The sequence below is a fragment of the Dermochelys coriacea genome, chromosome 8, assembly GCF_009764565.3.
Source record: "Dermochelys coriacea isolate rDerCor1 chromosome 8, rDerCor1.pri.v4, whole genome shotgun sequence".
NCBI lineage: Eukaryota > Metazoa > Chordata > Testudines > Dermochelyidae > Dermochelys > Dermochelys coriacea.
Window position 1 is genome coordinate 4724767 of NC_050075.1, and position 21188 is coordinate 4745954.

At 41.3% G+C, this 21188-nt stretch overlaps 1 protein-coding gene across 1 annotated transcript in view; it reads right to left on the reverse strand.

The window, feature by feature from the left end:
- Nucleotides 1–20701, reverse strand: part of GALNT10 (polypeptide N-acetylgalactosaminyltransferase 10) — a 132012-nt gene extending 111311 nt beyond the window's left edge. The window contains exon 1 of the mRNA XM_038415015.2: nucleotides 20466–20701. Within this exon, the coding sequence (XP_038270943.1) occupies nucleotides 20466–20615 (150 nt within the window). The 5' untranslated portion in view covers nucleotides 20616–20701. The remainder of the gene's footprint in view (nucleotides 1–20465) is intronic.
- Between the last annotated feature and the right edge of the window lie 487 nt (nucleotides 20702–21188).

Sequence of the window (21188 nt, forward strand, 5' to 3'; positions counted from 1 at the left end):
TATAGTACATCTGGAAAATAAAGTTGTGAGCCCTAATATTGCCAGTGTTTGAAGAGAAAAATCAAAACCATATGCCTGATCTTAGCTTAGTCTCAAGTGATCTACACTTTATAAGGTAACTTATTGTTAAATTTTTTAAAGTCCCATGAATTGGATTCTACTAATTGGACTTCATGAGCGAGCGAGCGAGAGAGAGAGTTTTGTTTTTTTAATTCCCTACTCCCACAAGCCTTGCTAGTTTTATTCTGTATTATGACAGCATTGAAGCATCTTCCAATAAGTTCTAAAAACCATACGCTAGACACAATACATCTTCCACTCCAAAACTCAGTTTCCCATAAATGGGAATATTGTTTTCCATGGGGTCTCAACACCAATATGGGTGAGCACCTCTTACAAGGGGAAGACATTTTCCTACTTGAAACCTCTCCTTTTTTGCAGGTTAGTAGAGTCTTCTCAGTGAAAACATCCAAAACCGAAGGAAAACAATTGACACTTACACTACATTGGTCTCCTTGAGGCACTTGGAGAGGTTGGATTGGTTTTCTACAATGTAGCAACATGGCTTTTTTTTTAAATAGTTTAAAAGTGTTTTTAAAATAGTAATGAAGAGACTTCAAAAAAGTTGGCAGGTGGATTCGTGGGCTGACATAATATCTGAAACTAGTCTTTTTGAAACAGATTGGATTTCAAGGTGATAGCATCCCTTTACACTTTTTGTGGCTCATAGCTTATATATTCACCCAATGCTAAATAGGAATTTTTCACAGAACAATATGCGAATTTTTCCTTTTGAATGTGTGTATAGTTTGCAAATAAGTTCCCAAGACCTGTGACTAAGATTCTTCGGGGTGTGTACAAGTTGACCCTTTACCCCTGAGTCTCTGATCCATTTCTCCTACCCAAGAAAACTTCCATCAGCATTTGGTCACCTATTGATCAGAAGGAAGTGACAGTTAAAAATAAGAAAAGCTGTACAAGGGAGGCTTAGGCCAGCTCTCCTCATAAGAACGGCCATACTGGGTCAGACCAAAGGTTCATCTAGCCCAGTATCCTGTCTTCCAACAGCGGTCAATGGCAGGTGCCCCAGAGGGAATGAACAGGTAATCAAGTGATCCATCCCGTCACCCGTTCCCAGCTTCTGGCAAACAGATGCTAGGGACACTATCCCTACCCATTCTGGCTAATAGCCATTGATGGACTTATCCTCCATGAATTTATCTAGTTTTTTTTTTCCCCACTCAGTAATCAAAACACACTGCTGTTTTGGAGATAGAATCTTCCAGAAATTAAAGCAATTCATTAAAAACCTTCTTGGGCTTATACTGAACACAGAGGTAAAGTGAATCAGCATTGGAGACTCACAAACTAGAAAACAGACTTCATCTCCAGGTGAAAAGTTTTATAATGAGATGCTATCAAAGAAAGTGGGAGAAGAGGTCAAACACATACCATGGTATTCCCTGTGAAATTTAGAAAGGTTTAAATAAATCTGCTTTATTGCACCCTCCCCTCCCCCCATTTTCTAAAAAGATGAACTTTTAAGCAATTGCATGCAGGTAACAGCAGTCACTTAATTACCTTTAAACAATGACATGATGGAAGTCTTTAATCTCAATAAAAAATCCTGGCTAGCACGCTTAGATGTATAACAGAGCTACCTCCCATACCAGTTCTAGGACTGGTTGTAAATTTGAAGGTTCATTATTAATTTTAAAAGTGGGATAATCAGCTAGTCCTAACTTTGCCAGCAACACTTCGTCATTGTCTGACGACTTAGCAGGCTCTCCTATGCATAACAGTAATTGCATGGCAAGAAGATGAGATAAAGAAAGGGCAGTATGTGTAGATTATTAAAAGGGTAAAATATTATGCTCTTGATACGTTAATTTTTTCTTAGCATTTTGTATCTGATAACTATCAATGATTTACATTTAATGAACTATACATATTTGGCTTATCTAAGTGGTCTAAAGCACCACAATGTCCTGCCAAGTAGATATAACAATTCCCAGTCCCTGTACTGGAGAGGTAGGCTCTATTCTAACCTGCCCCTGTGACTACTCACAGCCTTTCCACGAAAAACGGACCCGATTCTTGGCAGTTTCACAGCTTCACAAAAAGTTCTGAATGGCAGCAGTGCAAACTTGAGTCAATTTTTACTTTCATCTCTGAGGAAGTTTATCTACAAACTAAGGAATACAGCATTTCATTGACTTACATTTGGTCTCATATTTGGAAAGTTATCTTCATAACCACATGGGCTAAAACCAACAACAAGAGATGGAAGTTTAGGTTCGGTAGAAATTAACGGTACTCACCAGAAAAGGATGCTTACTGGTGCCAGGCAAAGTGGCTTTTTCAAGCTCCAATTTTGAAGACAAATTCGGTGTCAATTCAAGCCAAAAAATCTGGTTTGGGAAGATTGATGCCTATCATCTCTCAAATGCAGTCACATTTTTATAGGCTAAGAATTCTGCCCAGACTCAATCCAAACTCAGCCCTCTCAACACTGGGTCTTTTCTGCATTTGTTTAGAAGGAGCCCAAGAAGAATGAGCTTCAGCTTTTAAGCAACTGCCACTTCCCACTCTATTCACAATAGGTGGGGCAATTCTCACTCACATAACCATATTGGGAATCTGTATTAAAGTGTACAGGGCTCAAAAATACCAGGCTGCCAATAGAAATGCATTCGCAACCCATATAAGGCTAGCATATTTAAAAAGCAAAATATTAGCCTAAACAGGAAAATATACCAACGTTTAGATGTTGGCTTATTCCATTATTCATGACACATGAATGAGAAAGCAAGCTCTTTTCACAGATATTGGTATAGAAATGAAACATAGGCCAGTACAATTTGTATTTATGGTACAGCCTTTTAAGGGCTTGTTGTCCCAAATTAAAAGTACATTAAATACTTGACCACAGCAACCGTGTGGGCTGCCAAGGACTTGTGACAATAGGTTCTACACAAGACAATTTTCTTTTTAAGAGTATAGAAACTGTCATGAAAAATATCAACAAAATGTTTTAGAGTCAGTCAAAGGCTGTACAGGGAAAAGCATTTTAAGTGGCTCTAACTTGGACAGAGTTCCATTTTTGTCTAAGATCAAACCTCACATCCCATGGGATTTAATCTCAACGCTCCACATGGAATGTATTTCTAAAATATGCCTTGTATCCATTACCATCAGCAAAGAGCTACAACTGCAACATAGTAAATACCCCGAAGTGGCTGTTAATGGCTGCGTCAGTCTGCAAAATGCCAAACGGCTGCAAGAAGAGATTATATATTTTATTCTGACTTGACTGCTACAGCCAAGTGTTCTGTGGACTGTAAAGAATCAATCTAGTTTGAAAGGGATTTACTATTGGCTTTCAATGACTTCAAGAAATGACTGAAATGTAATTGAATAACTTAACCTAAATCTATTTTTAATTAAGACAGCATTTAAAACCATTTTCGGAACAGTTGGGAGTCCCATAGAAGACTTAGATGTGTTACACAGCATTCAAGGAAGCTTGCCATGTGTAAATACTCAGAGATCACACATGGCCAAGGAGGAGTAAAGCCAACTATTCACAAGGGTGCCCACCAGAGTCAGTAAAATGTATGTATAGGTCATTTGTTAACTTTTCTTCAATTACATGGTGGAGTCGTAAAAATACATATGTACTTTTGTCAATGTCATCATGCTTACTTACCCCAAGATATGCATACAAGTTTTCCACTGTATTTTTCCATAAAGTTTAAATTACCCAAGTCATGGCCACAGAGGGCTTGAATTACAAGTATTAACTGCTAGTTATTTGTAGCAAAGTCAAGCTCACATGGTCTTTTGCCTTTGGAAAAAACACTGTCTGGATACAGATGAACTTTTCTTTTACTATTTAGAGATAGTTTAGGCTCTTTTTTGGGGGGGGCAAGTATTTGATAAATAGATTGACAGACTGTTTATACTGAGTAGTAAATTATCCCCTGCTGAAGTGCTGTTTTGTAACTTCCATCAATTATAACTTTATGTGAATTAAAGCAGATATCCAACAATATTCAGTAGAGAAAGTAATTAGAGGCTGGTCATTGTTAATGGTGTTCACCATTACTGAGATATTACTGCAACTGGGGTATCACTGCAACAATGGTTCTCTAACTATAGTCCATGGCAAAAGTTTAGAACAGTTGGCTAGTCACCTCTCCACGTTCCATCTCTCAAGGTTTCTAGCTGCTAAATTGCATTAAAGGACAATAAAACATTTACATCCTCTCCTAGTTAATCTATTCCACATAAGCAATTGCCAGAGGTGTTGCATGTATGTTCTGCAGTTGCACATGGAAAGAGGAGAGATGGTCCACACAATGAACGGACAGGAGGGTGTCCACAAAAATCTGTTAAGTCGTGATCCATTCTATAAAAGAATATGAAAACTACTGTATTATAATGCCACTGTGCTGAAGTGCCAACATAGTTAGCACTTGGAGGTGAATCTTTAGCTCCACAAAGCCCAAATAGCTAGGCTAGACTCTGGGTAGATGTGCCATGGGTAGTACTATGATGGACAAAAGGATATCCTTTTCCCATGACAGAGCTTCCCCATGGAAGCCACTTCAATCCCATGGCTGTCTTCCATGCCTCTATACAGTCCACTTGTGGGGAGGAGTCAGCAGTAGTTCTTCTGCCCATAAAAAACTAGCCAGCCCCACCTCACCCCAAACCCTTGGACAGTAGAACTAGACTGATTCTATTGTGCATTTATTTTATATATTAAATGTTGGCCATAGAACCACAGTATCTGAGTGCATGGACTACCTCTGTAGCAGAAAGTTGAAGGCTGAATTTGTCCCTTCATGAGTGGATCTAAAAATGAATAATAGTTTACTGATTAGACATACTAGTGGCTTAGCATGACAGTTAACCAATATACTTTATTTCATATAAACGTGAACAAGAAAAGTTTGATTTTGCTAGACCAGGGAATGGTACAAACCTTACCTAGACTGATTCACTTTTGACCTACCCAGTATGGTTACTTGCACACTAACAAGGCTTCCCAGCCTATTTTGTGCTCTCCCACAGCCAACTCATCACCTCCCAGGGAAAGAGAGCACTGGTGAAACAGAAGCCGATGGCAAAGAACCACGAATTTGTGGTGCTGCCGAAGTCTGAGCCCAGCGATGGCGCAGCTCTACATAGAGAGGATTTAGCTAAGCCTCTGTCTTTTGACTTTAACTCCTGCTGCAAGCTAAGCCACTTCCCTCCAAAGTTCAGAGTTCTAGGAATACAAGCCAGCATTTGTGACTACTGTTCCAGCTGCAATAACTTTCTGGAAAGCTGTTTTAGAGATTTTATTTTGCTGAAGGGTATTGTTTAAGTGTTTCCACCATTTTGGCTGCAGATCAGAGTAATCTCTTGCATGTTGACTACAGGCTGTCTCAGTTGTTCTACAGACTAATGGGAAGAAATCTTATAGCTTTTTAAATAAAAAGCTTTCAAGAACTTGTGCTTCTATCTTGATAACTCCAAGCAACAAGATCCGATTGTAACTCTTGTCCTCCACCTTTTCCCACTTTATTGTTCTTATACTGTCTTGTTGGGATGTGTTTAAATTTTAAGATCTTTGGAGCAGAGACCTTCTTGTGCAAAAAGAAAAGGAGTACTTGTGGCACCTTAGAGACTAACAAATTTATTAGAGCATAAGCTTTCGTGAGCTACAGCTCACTTCATTGGATGCATTTGGTGGAAAAACTACCAAATGCATGGTTTTTCCACCAAATGCATCCGATGAAGTGAGCTGTAGCTCACGAAAGCTTATGCTCTAATAAATTTGTTAGTCTCTAAGGTGCCACAAGTCCTCCTTTTCTTTTTACGAATACAGACTAACACGGCTGCTACTCTGAAACCTTCTTGTGCAAGGAATTTAGAACAATTTAGGTATGAAGCAGATATATTAAGAGTCAGTGTAGACTCCAGGTATGAACTTGTAAACTTAAAATGCTGGACTATATTTTATTATGTTTAAGAGCACCCTATTGCCCAGCAGCTTTCAGAGATCTCCTACATTAGCCATAGGATACTTAAGAGGCTGATCAAAAAGTACAAGTTTAAGCTCTAGAAACTTTTTACTTAACCCTTTGAAAAAAGATATGCCCCCGCTTTATGTAATTCCCGTCCTTTTTAATTAACTGCCTAAAGCACAGGATTCATTACATAGTTTACATATCCAATGAACAGAGCGATGCATTATACATTATTCTCATTTAGAAAGCTGAATCAATCCTAAGTGAATAAATTCAGCAGCACTGAGCACGTGTGAAAAACTCACACAGAATCATTCACTATAAGCTTGTGATGAAATTACATTTGCATATAAGACAGACTAGAACAGAGAAGCAAAATTTTCATTAATCTACTGACATAATGAGATTGCTGGAGTCTACGCACACATTTATCCTAACAATGCATCAAGTTAGCTAATGAGCAAAAACACACAAATACCTTAGCTTCATTTAATTATCACTGAAAGAGAGAGGAAGGGATAAATTAATGCTTTATGGCTACTTCTCCAGTCATAGCCTTTACCTTTCTTTTAATGTCCAGGAGTGGTAACCTTTGGAGAGGCCACTTTACTGGTAATGATGTTCAAAAATAGATTACCTGCAGGGACAACCACAACTCCACATTAACAGTTAGTGATGAACCTAACCTCAATGAGTTCAATAATATTCAATAGCAGCCATGCTATTACTGTTAAGATATGACACACAAATGAGGAAAGCGGATATTCCTTTTTCTACTATTGTTGGTCTAAACAGGCAAACAATTACAAGGAAACGTTTAGAGGTCAGTTCCCTTTACAACTCTGACAGGCTAAGGATGAATCTAGATGCAGGAATCTCATTTATGAACTGAGAAGATTTAAGCAAAAAGGAATCATGAAACCTTAAAAGATGTTCTCTGCACATTAGATGTTTGAGAATTCCTAAGATCTTTAAGCACTTGGTTTAGTTACCAGTGAAAACCTCAATGTTCCTTTTCATGAAGCTGGCAGAGCGTGTGTGACAATATAAAGTCAGATTACTGTACTACCAGGAAAATTGCTTTTTTGGTACAGGTGTCGGCAAGCAATTTGGCTCTTCAGGTACTTGCTACGGAAAGACTATTAGAAAGCGGTCTAAACTAATGTAATATTTCTAACTGGAGTTACTTTGAGAGAGAAATGTTTTCCATTTGAACACTATACATTTTTCTCTTAAAGATTTCCCCACAATTCCCATGAAGTAGTTATTCCTCCCAGCAAACCCCAGAAAGTTTATTTCTACATTCCTAAATACTGAGTTACTTATAAAAGTGATCATGTTATTGGCCAGAATGGAAAGGATTCCAGCCATGTGATGTACAATAAACAGATCTGAAAAACCTTAAAAAGCTGCTAAGTGGGAAAGATCTGTACAGAAAAGTTTGTAGATAGAAAAGTCACAATGATAATGAGTACAAGACAGGAGTCATTACTAATGAATTCATAACTTGAATTTAGCTAGGAATAAATTAGTTGCTTGCTATTGCAGTAGAGGAGGAAATGATGCGCATTTTAGCATCCACAGTAGCAAGACTAAAGCAGAAATCCCTTCTTCCAAATGCTGCAAGCAGATGAGAGGATTTAAAAAAAAAAAAAAGCTTTTGAAATACATTAGTTTATCTGGACCTTGGGCTACTCCAACCCCAAGTTCCTTTCTTTAACTTAAGCTGTACATTAAAATTACTTTTGCCAGTAAACAAGTTTCAAAGAAGCAGCAATTCAAGAACATATTTTAACACAACATGTGGCCTGTTATGATTTAGCAGAGAAATACTGTTTTGAGCCATTCAATATTTGAGAGATGTACAGGAAACAGGAAGCAGTGCAGTATGTTAGTGAACTAGTCTTTCACCTTTGATGGCAAGAGCTCAAGGGTAGCTTTCAGTCCCCATTTGCACATATCAGAAGGAACACTAGCTGGACATATTTCAGCATGATTGGCAGCTTCTGGTCAAGAGAAATCCAAGGCAGGGATAAGGAAGGTACAATTAAGAGGAGAGGATGGGGGAGGATGTGGTGGTGAAGAGAATTTTTCAAGGCACCAGATTGCACTATACTTCCATCAAATCTGTAGTGCTGAGCCTCTCCCTTCTCCAAGGCTTTAAAGGCACTGCCATGTAAACAGAGGAGGAAAGATGCAAACAGCAGGAGCGCAAGTCATGACTCATGCAAAGGGTAAAAAAAACATGGTCAGCAGAAAAGGTGGGTTTTTTATAAAAAGGGAAATGTATACAATATGCAGAGAAATCTACAGGAAAACTAAAGGGATGTTCGCAAAAAGAAAAGGAGTACTTGTGGCACCTTAGCGACTAACAAATTTATTCGAGCATAAGCTTTCGTGAGCTACAGCTCACTTCATTGGATGTTGTGTCTCAAGAAAGTTAAACCTGAAATGACTTGCAAGAGACATACCCTTTCAAAGACAGAACCTTTAAAATATGAAAGGAATAATGTAAAAATATATTTAAGCCAATTCAAAAGCCACTACATTCCTTGTTCTATATTTTGCCCATTCAGCTTTTCCACACAGAGCCACGTTTCTCCTTCTATTTTATCCTGCGTTGCTGGTCCCACTAATCACTAACATATGTTCCAGCACGGAGCATTTCCTTTGGTATGCTTTAAAAAGAAGTGGTGTCACAAAGTAATAAGCATTGGCAAATATGGTCCGTCAGTTTTCATTTCAACTACTATAAAAAACAGCAGAGGTGTGCTGGGCCCATAACACAAAAGTTGATGAAACATAATCATCCTCTGCTAGCACCTAGCTCCCTTCTTTGGGCTAGATGACTGACTGAGGTCTCCTTTCAGTCCTACACTTGTATGACTTCACTGCATTAGGCAAGATAATACATAATGCAACTGGCTCTGTGGATATGGGAAAAGCGGTGGACAGGATACATCTTGACTTTAGCAAAGCTTTTGATACAGTGTCCCACAAAAAGAAAAGGAGTACTTGTGGCACCTTAGAGACTAACAAATTTATTAGAGCATAAGCTTTCGTGAGCTACAGCTCACTTCATCGGATGCATTAGGTGGAAAAAACAGAGGAGAGATTTATATACACACACATAGAGAACATGAAACAATGGGTTTATCATACACACTGTAAGGAGAGTGATCACTTAAGATAAGTCATCACCGACAAGCAGGTAGGCTAATTCCAGCAGTTAACAAGAATATCAGAGGAACAGTGGGGGGTGGGGTGGGGAGGAGAAATACCATGGGGAAATAGTTTTACTTTGCGTAATTACTCATCCATTCCCACAGTATTCTTGCCAGCAAATTAAAAAAGTATGGATTGGATGAATGGACTGTAAGGTGGATAGAAAGCTGGCGAGATCGTCAGGCTCAACAGGTAGTGATCAACGGTTCAATTTCTAGTTGGCAGCTGGTAACAAGCAGAGTGCCCCAGGGGTCAGTCCTGGGGCTGGTTTTGTTCAACATCTTTATTAATGATCTGGATAATGGGATGGATTACACACTCAGTAAGTTTGCAGATGACACTAAGCTGGGGGGAGAGGTAGATATGCTGGAAGGTAGGAATAGGGTCCAGAGTGACTTAGACAAATTGGAGAATTGGGCCAAACGAAATCTGATGAGGTTTAACATGGACAAGTGCAGAGTCCTGCACTTGGGATAGAAGAATCCCATGCACTGCTACAGGTTGGGGACCGACTGGCAAAGTGGCAGCTCTTCATAGATCTTACAAAGGCTTTGGACCTAGTAAGCAGAAAGGGCCTTGTTCAATTGCTACAAAGAATTTGCTGCCCCTCACTTCTCCTCTATTTGATTTGACCATTTCATAATGGCATGAAGGCTACAGCTCAATATGAAGATCAATATGGTAGCTTTCAAATCCAGAAGGCGTCAAACAGCAATATGTTTTAGCACCAACACTCTTCAGTATATGTTTTTCTTTGCTGATTTGTCATGCTCTCTCACCTAGCACTGAGGGTATACACCTCCATACAAGAACAGATGAAAAATTCTTCAACTATGCCGATCTAAGAGAAAAAAGCAAGGTTAAACACCTGTTGATAAAAAAGCTTCTTTTCACCAACAGTGCTCTTCACACATGTGAAGAGGCACTCCAGAAACTTCAACAGGTTTGCATTAGCTTGTGATGACTAGCCATCAATCTAAAGACAACAAGGATTATGATACAAAGATGTGTTTACTGCACCCAGAAGTTTTAATAGCTACTACAGCGCTAGAAGTTGTGCACAAGTTCTGCTATTTAGCATGAACTGTATCAGATGAGCTTGTTATCTAGAGATAGGTTAATTCTTGCACTGGAAAGGCAGCCGCCACATTTTGACTAACTGATCAAGCATACAAGGGATAACAGAAAACGGACACTGAACACCAACATGAGGGGTTTAGCAGACATGCATCCTGAGCACATTGTGCCTGGTGGCGAGATGTGGCCCACCTACAGCAGGCATGAGAGAATGCTAAACAGCTTCCACACTTGCTGTCTGGGTTGTATTTTAAATATCAAATGGGAAACCAAACTTCCTGATACCAAAGTACTTGAGAAAGCAAAATTGCCAAACCTAATCACTATTCACTAATCACACAGAATTTTCATTGGCTGTCATATGTACTGGAAAGATGCATTCCCAAAAAGAAAAGGAGTACTTGTGGCACCTTAGAGACTAACAAATTTATTAGAGCATAAGCTTTCGTGAGCTACAGCTCACTTCATCGAAATGCATCCGATGAAGTGAGCTGTAGCTCACGAAAGCTTATGCTCTAATAAATTTGTTAGTCTCTAAGGTGCCACAAGTACTCCTTTTCTTTTTGCGAATACAGACTAACACGGCTGCTACTCTGAAACATGCATTCCCAAGTATCTCCTGCATGCAGAATTTGTGGATGCTGCTCCAGAACACTGGACTGATGTAGGCTCAGGTTTGCAAGGACATTTGCAAAAAGGATTTGAAAACTTTCAACACGGACACTGCAAGTTGGGAAGAGGCATCTAGCAACAGGTTACAGACTGGAGGGCTGTGCTGCACCAGGAAGTCACCTGGTGTTGCACCAGAAGTTGAAAAGAGGTGGTTGAGAGACAGAAAAGCAGAGAGAGCTAAGAGGAAAACACAGAAGGCCTCAAGCACCACTAACGCACTAGTTTCATCTTCTGGCCCTGGGCCCTACGTCTGCACCAGTGGTGGCAAGGAGTGCTGCTCAAGAATTGGACGTTTTAGCCACGCACAACTCTGCAGCATGACACAGTAACTGAACTACTTTGGTGCTTACACAATCATCTTTTGAGATGGACAGTTGTAATCCATTCAGAGGAGAAGATCAATTTAAGTGCCATTACTATGCCCAATTATGTTATTGTTATTTACTTTGTGTAAATAAGGTAATTGCCTTCATTTCTCATGAAACACTACAAGAGGTGATTAGGTTTAGGAGGAGAAAAAAAATCAGTGATTAAAGAGAATGAGATTTTTTTAAAAAAGCTTGCAGAAATGCCTCACATAAGCACATTAAAATTCTGTCAATTTACAAAAGAAAGACTTTAGAAGAAATCTAAGTCTGACAAACCTGAGTAGTTCCTCACACACATCCAGAGACTTATTATACCATCACAAAAATGTTTATTCCTCTATGAAGAAATTAATTGCTAAGATGTATGAAAACTGGTAGGTTAAGGTTGATTTGCAATCCAATTTCTTTTGCATCCTCTTAGTTATAAACTAGGGGAGTGACTTTGAATGCTGTAGTTCTATTTGATTTCTACTTTCACATGTCAATTCTCATTAAGTTTCTACCATTTTCATCAAAATCTACAGTAGCTAACTGAATACCTGCAGGTTCTGCTGGCTGGTAGTTAAATACCATACAAGCTAGTGGATGAGGCATGTGCTTCTCATTCCAGAGCAAGTTCTGAACTTAGAAAGTTACGCCAAGTAAAGTTTATTAACTGGTTCCCACCTATTTTGCTATGGAAGAATTCCAACCATTTTCTGAGAAAAATGATCCAGAAGAAATTTTACAATCAAATTAGATAACACCCAAATAAATATGTACTATTAAGAGATTTTACATGCACAGACATTATGAAAACCACCAACTCTGTTCCCCTTGCACATACAGTAATATTGTATACTAATTGTGTTAACTTTTAGTAACAGCTATGTGATTTAAGTCTGTCAGAATGCACTACATAGAGCTACTAGCTGCTTTTCTGTTATTCCACATGCACACTGCCAGTTTCAAATGATATGTAGGAGTAAAACCCGACAGGTGAATTTTAATACTCACAGTGTCAAATAAAGAGCGGCAATAGCTGGGAATGACTTGGAGTGCTTAAGGACACTATGAAGTAGCGCAGCCCACATGCTGAGCCATGTGCATGACTGGATTATGCCACTTATATTCAACCATAGTGTTGTAATAAAAACAAGTTTTTAGGAAAGCATTAGCAATTCATTTGGCAGAGTCAAAATAAGAATCAGTAAGGATAATTTCCAACTTCTCCTAGGCCTTGTCTACACGTTTTCCACCAATGGTGCAGCCACATCAAAGGGAGCAGTAGCTTAAATACAAGTATAGAGAGGGCCCACCTCTTTCACATGTTGTTAAAGAATACTTGAGTTCTGTCTACATTAGCACCTTAGTGCAGCTGCACTGTTATTGAAAAACAAGTACAGAATATTTTTGGTGTAGATGCAAGCCTACAAATGGAAACTCTGCATTAAGGAAGGGGGTGATGGGACAGTACCAAATTAGCTTCACAGCTGTTTTTCATAGATATGTTGGTATATAGCCAAATTGTTTTTACTATCTTTGCTTTAATTTAAGAAATGTATTGAATCTGACAGAACCCTATTCAGCACATAATTCTACTTCTAGTGACATATCAAGCACAGCGTTATTGTGCAACATCTCTTGCTAAGATCTGACTTTTCAGAAAGGACTTAAAGGCTACCCGTCTATTTTACCTGTACAAGTTATAGAGGAAGATTATGCACAAACAAGCCAGGAATATAGAACACTTGTGCTTAGATGACCATTCAAGTAGTAACATCAACTTCCTCAGTTTTTAGGTCAAACAGGATCTGCTCATACATGAAATGTCCAAAGTTTTTTTTGCCTGCAAAGGTTGAGTCATGACATTTATATGTACAAGTGTTTGGATAACATCCACTGCTGCTGGTTATACTTTCATTGTGACAATTATATTTAACTGTCAGGGAAGGGGAAGGTAATAAAGAATTTGTAGTTACACTTATTGAAGGAAACATTTGGGGTCAACTTCATCATATTCTATGCAGGTTCAGTAGATACAACATTTAAGAATGGCCATTGATGGTAAGCTGCCACCAACTGCTCATTCAACCAAAAGTGTTGATCAACTTTCTAGGAAGTGAATTTGTAACTAAGTCTGGTTGTACATAAATCTTGACTGTCAACATATGATCCATATTCAGAGTGAAACAGAAAACCAGACAACTACATGATAAGGTGTTCAGTGACATGATGTAAAAAGCAGATGTTTCATGCCAGAACAGTTTTACAAACTATCTTCATCATAAAAAAAAAAAAAGGTCTTCCATCAGTGAAGAGAAGAGAGAAAGCCCTTACAGTTGTTTTTTTAAGCAGCACACTGAGACAATTTAAAGTGACTAAAGACTGAGCCAGAATCTCTAATAAAGGGAAGGGACCTCAAAGAACAGAAGGAAGAGTAATCATTTTAAGCACATGCAACATAAGGTGCTTGAAATACAACCCACCTGTTCTCTTATCTCTGCATGACTGTCTCAGCTAATAAGAGTCATCTGGCATGTTAAAACTAGAAAGAAGAAATCCCAAAAAGTGCAATTTTTCATTCCCCAGTTTCAGCCAAAAATTCTATTTTGGTCCATGGTTCAGCTCAGTTGGATGTTCCAAACCCCCCTGTAGTTTCATCAGTAGCAACAACTGTGGAAAGTTAGCCTTGTAGCTACAACCTAAAGCTCATTTTTATTAAGTGTCAAAGCATCTGTGATGCTTAAAAAGCCCAGACCCAGAACAATCTCCCTGTTGCACAATCACACTGAAACAAGGGATCTTCGCTTATCAGCATACTGAAAATAAGAGTCATTCTCAGAACAGGTTTGCTTAGTTGTAGCACTTGGACTTCAGTCCCCATGAGCAGGATGTAAAGATTCTTGGCTACAAAAGTGAAACTTTTCAACTCCTGTTTTATCAGGTACTGAGCTAGCCAAAGGTACAGTAAACAGTGATGGAATCTCAACAAGGTTTAGGACACCTCCCAGTAGTTGGGACAGCTGCTGGATTCTGCTAAGGCACTGCTCCAGACCCTGCTCGAAGGTCTTTCATATCAGGCTTTGGTTAGCAGGAATCTGATCAATTTGAAGTTCCATTTCCCATCAGCTGCCAGAAAGGAGAAAGTTATCTTCTCTCTTCTAGACTGCCCTGGCTCTTGTTATGGAGCAGGATGTCAGCTATTCCCTCCCATCACCCAGCTACCGTTGCTTAGGTCCTCCTCCCCGGTGAATAACTCCACTGCTACTGCTCAGAGACTTTCCCAGCAGCAGCGTGAAATTGACAATTCTTGACAGTTTCACAGCTGCTCAGGATTTGGAATAGTAGGGTCACTTTAATTTTACTTTGTGGTTTCTTGACAGAGACATCAGCAACAACAGTAACACCATAGTTTGGCTTCAGATACAGGAAGACATTGCCTCACTTCATTTTCCGTTCACAATTGGAAGGTCATCTTTGCAACCAAAGGAAACCTTTTAAAGTCAAACATTTGCTAAAATGTATAGTTTAGTCTCCCAAACTCACCAGAGAAAGCTTACTTACAACTAGATTTTTCAATTATAAATAAGTTTTCAATAAACTTATTTATGAAAATAGTCAAACTGTCAAAAGGTGGATGTGCTTTGCTTTACTCTTTTGTACTAACAGTGGAGGGCAACAAACTAAATAATCAATGTGATTTATATAGTTCCATCACACATACAAGTGAATTTAGAGAGTAAATATTATTGCTACAACCAGCTAAAGGGTTGCTCTGTAAAGCACCCACACTATTTGAGAACAAAAGCTGCATAGACATCATATTAACTACTTCATAATAATAGCGGTACTGTTATTGTTTGGCAAATTCTGAGTAATACATAAAAAGCAAGTTTTTGTGTCCTGAAAATTGCTTACACTCTATATAAATTACAGGGAAAAAAAGAGACAGCGTTTTAAAAACCCTATACTCCCTTATGATACACTCTGCGGACAGGAGAGATCTGGTGACTGTTACCAAAGAGGTATAATGATGAATTACAATTTAGACCATTAGAAGACTGGTTCTATGCAAGTATTTACCTAGCATGAATCAGCAGCCCACAAATCCACGTGGATAACAGTCAGTGCTCACAGTGCACTTCTGTTACATGCAACACCAGTATTTCAGCTATCCGAACCTTCCTCAACCACCACAAGCAGAATCTCCATTTCCCAACAGTGAAGGAGAAACCCATTGTAGACTGCCAGATTTTAAGTTTTGGCAAGTATGTCAAGTTTTTTTTTAGAAGCAACGAGACAACACCTAACAAATATATAGAAGAATCTCAATAACCTGCACTAGCAGGAGGACCACCAATGTGGAGTGGTAATGTCTGCAAACTATAAAGCGACATGGAAAGACATCAAGGCATTATTGAGAAGATAGGAAGCTGGTACATCAAGAAACTCATTCGCCCTGTTCCCAGCACAGCAGTGAAGTCTCATTTTTCTGTGCTAGAATAAACCAAATCCAAGAGATCATTTTAAATGTGGATTTGTGGGGTTCAACTATACTTTGTTTTTAGCAGGTGTACGTTACCTTATTTTCCTATTTGCATCCCTATTTTTCTAATCTAAGCAACAGTTATGACAGAGCTCATGGCTGGGAAATCTTTTAGTTTGCAGCACACACTCTTTGACCTACCATACATTTGCTTAAGTGAGAAAAAAAGGTAAATACATGGTAAAATTTACAAACTTTATTACCTGAGCATCCTGAGATTTGCATACCAGTTCAATTATAAAATTTGAGGCTAAAATGTAAAACCTACTGAACTAGTAGCCTTGCTGGCTGCCAACTGAAGGGACGGAACACCTGTAGGTTATATAGTCCCCACTTGATGTTCCTATGTTAAAAGCCCTCCATTTGCAGTTACATATAACAAAGGAATAGAGAAGCAATAGACGTCTTAGTTTATAGTTTCTGATTAGCAGTTATACCAATATAATATGGTATAATGATGCTTCTTGCAACTGCCTGTTCAGTACAACTCATTACATTAGTATCTCCAACATCTGCAAAGCCAGTGACTTCTTGTGGCCCTGTCCTCTTACATTAAGAGCTCCAAAACAAAACCTATGGAAAAAACAATGAATGCCAGCAGAACTAATCTGTTTTATTAAATCAATATTCTTTTCAGACAGCACCATGTTTCACCTGAGCATGGAAATATGCAAGTGATTAGCTGTCTACTCATTTATGTGGAAACAATTTAGCATAATCTTTCCTAGAATATATTTACATGGTTCTGAAATACTTAATTTCCTGATACATTTATCAGCCACTAGAAAGATTAAACAGGGTAAAATCCCTTGTATTGATTTGTTGCCATGCTAAAGGTAACAGCACATGGAAGACAACCAGACAGATCCCTTGTACAATTTAGAATTTAAGTCACTGATATTGCTTCTTAGTGTTCCTGGAACTGATTTTTATATTTTAATCCAACTGTTATTTTGAATGTTTGTCCTGTGCAGTTATTCGGGGGGGAAGGGGGAACGTGACAGTAGTAAACATTATATCCTACCTAAAAGGGAAAAAGACAGGCAGGTTTTACTGAACAGCTCAATTTAATGCAACATTAAAGGCATTTCATATTCCACTAAGCCTTTTTATAAAATGGGACTATATGGAAAGTCAAAATTCAAGATAAAAACAGGCAAATATTTTCCCCTGTTCTGCCTACAGCCTTTTGGAGAGCAAAGTCTTCCTCAAACAAGCTTTGCTGTTAACAAATCAGTTCTCTGATCTGGCTCCATCACAGACAACAGTGCTGGAGAATACCAGACAGACTATCTGATTTACAAACGGGAGGCTGATAAATAAAGACGACAAAACCATTAATACTTATTAGCACCGAGAAGGAGAGGCCAAAAGAGAAATGTGAGGAGGCACTCGTGTCCAATAAAACTTCTTAATCAGTTATAGGCTAAATCTATGACAACAACAAAACAGTTTTTGCCTTCATTTAATTGCACCTGAAGTTATTTGTGCCAATATAACCAACTTTCTCCTCCAGAATAACTTCTTTCAGTGATAACAGGAGCTATTATCTTACGGCTTGATCCTGCAAAGTTTGCACATGCGCATAATTTTACTCATTCTTGCTCTAAAAACCCTGTAATTTTGTGATTTGATTTAAACAGCTGCAGAGATTATTTATGTAAAAGGTTATTTTGCACTGTAAGGAGATTAAGCAGCCTCTTACTCAACATGTTGATTATCTTTCCTTTTATTTTCCTACATTAAAAATAGGATTTTAGGTTAGTTATATTTTAGTGTCTGGAACAAACCCAGTATGAATTATTAAGATTGAGAGCTCCTTAAGATAAAGAATACCTTTTTTTTCTATTAAAGCAACAAGCACATTGTGGGTGCTACTGGAAGTTAATCAGTAGTAATATTTCAATAGCAACCAAGATATCTCAGGGACTTTCCACACACACAGTAGGATATAGTTTCTGCCTTGTATAGTTTACAGTCAAAACTAAAGACAGGTCAAAATTTGGTGACATTTTTGCTATGCACCAAATAGGTCTTAAATAATAATATTAATAAGATACAGAATATGAACTCCACTGTTCAATAAGGGCAACATGAGATTCTTACATATGGAAAACTCAAAGATATAGGGAAGGAAATAGTGGCAGACCACCTCAAAGGAGCTCATTACTAATCCAAGATTAAGGCAATTCTACAGTGATGATTCTGAAAGATCAAAATAAAAAAGCAATTTAGGATAATTCTCACCATATTTTCAGTCTTTAAAAACATAGCTAGAAATGTCCCAACCAGAAATTAGAGACTTTCTGTTGGATAAAAGCCAGTTTCCTTTTTCTCCCACACATTCTCCAACAGGTCACATGATTTTACATCTCTCCCCTCTTGACAGAATAGCAAATTATGTGAAGTCATAGAGCAATGGCCCGTTTAACCTGTTTTTTTTAATCATCACAGAGCTCTACACAGAGTCACTGCATGCAACTGAAGTGCAAATACAAGGCAGATGCGGCAGGAACTCCAAGCATTTCATAGAATCATAGAATATCAGGGTTGGAAGGGACCTCAGGAGGTCATCTAGTCCAACCCCCTGCTCAAAAGCAGGACCAATCCCCAATTTTTGCCCCAGATTCCTAAATGGCCCCTTCAAGGATTGAACTCACAACCCTGGGTTTACCAGGCCAATGCTCAAACCACTGAGCTATGCTCTCCCCCTCCCCCCAAATTTAATATTCACGAGGCATATTTCCTAAAAAACTCTGCAGATTTCAGAAGCCACAGCACATACATGCATCATGGTATGTTTTATATAAGCGGACATAGAGAGGTTCCCTTTGTTATCAGCTAAGAATATCACAAGGACATGACTCTAACCATGCCTGTATCAATATATTGTATTGTAAAGGCTTCTACCGAGTACTTGAATCTGAAAAAAAAATTATTTATTTTTGGGAGGGAACAGCAAATCTCCCTCAGTTTGAGCCTCCCTCAGAGAGCTCTCTCTCTCTCTCCCTCACTAAGGAGCAGCTAGAATTCCAAGTTTCTACACCTTCATGGCCAAGTCTCCAAGGAGGTAAAGATTTAGACACCTAAGAGCATAAGTGATTCCGAACAAAGACAGCCTTGCAATGGAGAAGTGACCTGATTTGATAGTTCATGCTCCTGAAGCCCCAGTCTGTCTTAATGACACAAAAGCAAACCAAGAATGGGACAAAGAAGGGAACTCAGAGGACTACCATCAAGAAGTGAGGGAGCTTCACTCAAGCCAGATAAAGCTACTTTGACACTGAAGGGTCAGGTACCCAAGACACCCCCCGTTAAATAAAACGGAACGAAGAATAAAGGAGTACCTGGCCTCCCATCACTGCCACCTCCTTGGAAAGGTGAATGTGGCCCCCTATCTCCCCCTCCTTCCCAAAGGACAAGGAGAAAATTCAGAGGGGCCTCCCCCATCTCTAACCTTCCCAGAGATGCAAGGATGGGGTCACCGCTTGCCCCCTTCATCCTCCCCCCACAGAAGAACTAGGAAAAGCAGGCAATATTTATTCCCCCCTCCAATCCCCAACTTTCTAGGAGGGTTAGAGAGAGGGAAGGTGAGACACCTGAGGCCCAAACATTACCCTCATCCCATAAGGGAGAAATGAGGGGCAGGGAGTAGGGAAGGCTGGGGGCAGCCTCATCACCCCCACCACCCATAGGGAGAAACAGGGAAGAGGAGCGTCCCTCTCCTGCCCCTTCCCAGATCCGGCCCCCGGGACAGCCGGACCACCTCCTCCATCCATCCATCCATCCATCCATCCCGTACAGGAACCTGCCCTTAGAGGGGCAGCAGCTTCCCCACCCCTTAGGAGGCCTTCTGCTCCGTACAGGAACAAGCTGCTCCGGTTCAGCCATTCCCCTCCCTCAAAGACTGCTGCCCCCCCATGCCCTATAGGCAACTTTCTCCCCAGCCCCTACGGTAGGAGCCGCTGCCCCCACATTCCTATACATGACTCCCCCCATCCCCACATGAAGCTGCCGTTCCCCACGCTCCTATAGGTGACTAAGCCCCCACCCCTTGTGAGGCAGTCACTGCCCCCCCCGGCCCTGTAGGCAACTCCCCCCAGCCCTATTGGCGACTCCTCCCCCATGGAGCCACTGCCCTCCACTCCCCTATACACGACTCCCCTCATCAGCTCCCACCCCCCTATAGGCGATTCTCCCCCCAGCACCTACGGAGGGAGCCCCTGCCCCCCTTTACTCCCCCATAGGCGACTCCCCCCAGCACCGACGGAGGAAACCGCTGCCCCCCTTTACTCCCCTATAGGCGACTCCCCCCAGCACCGACGGAGGAAACCGCTGCCCCCCTTACCCCCCATAGGCGACTCCCCCCAGCACCGACGGAGGAAGCCCCTGTCCCAGACCCCTATAGGCGACTCCCCCCCACCCGCACATGGAGCCCCCGCCTCCCACGCTCCTTTATAGGCGACTCTCCCCCCAGCACCTACAGAGGGAGCCGCTGCCCCCCCCCAGCACCTATGGAGGGTGCCCCTATAGGCGACCCCCCCCCGCACATGGAGCCCCCCAGCTGCCGCTCACCTGCGCCTCCCCTCCGGCCGCCGCCCCCCCCGCGCCGCCCTCCAGCTGCCGCTCCCGGTAGAGCGCCCAGAGCCCCACGTTGGGCAGGAAGACGAGGGCGGCCAGCGCCAGCCCCACCGCCTGCAGCAGCCGCTTCTGCTTCCGCCGCATCGGAGCCGCCCGACCCGCCGCCCAACTTTCCCCGCGCGCCCGCGCCGGAGAGCTCGGGCGAGCCGGCGCTCGGGCACTTCCGCTCCGGGGGGGCGGGCGCTACCACTCCCACCGCGGGAGGGGGCGGGTCACAGAGCGCCCGGCCCCACCCACCGCAGGGCCGCGGGCTCCCGCTCCGTCCGTCCCCTCCCCCCGGCCGGCGCGCGTGAGTGGTAGCGACCGGCCCCCTCGCGCTGCAGAGCGAAGCGTGCGCGCGGGGCCGAAAGTGTCGCGCGGTGGGGGGCGGGGCCGGAGTTCCTGCTGGGATCGGTCCCTGCCCTCCCGCCGCAGGGGCTGAGCAAGCGGCGGCGGCGGAGCTTGCAAGGGTCGCCAGCGAGCAAAGTGTTCGGAGTTGGGCAGGTGCATGATGCGAAGGGCTGGGGCGCACCAGAGCAAACGGGGAGAGGTGCCCGGGGTGCAGGAGTGCAAAGGGCGCGGCCTGCCAGCAGCGCCGTCCTGCAAAAGGCTGGGGCTGCAACGGAGCACAGGATGAGAGGATTCAATAACGCAAAGAGGTAGAGGTTCAAGATGGGA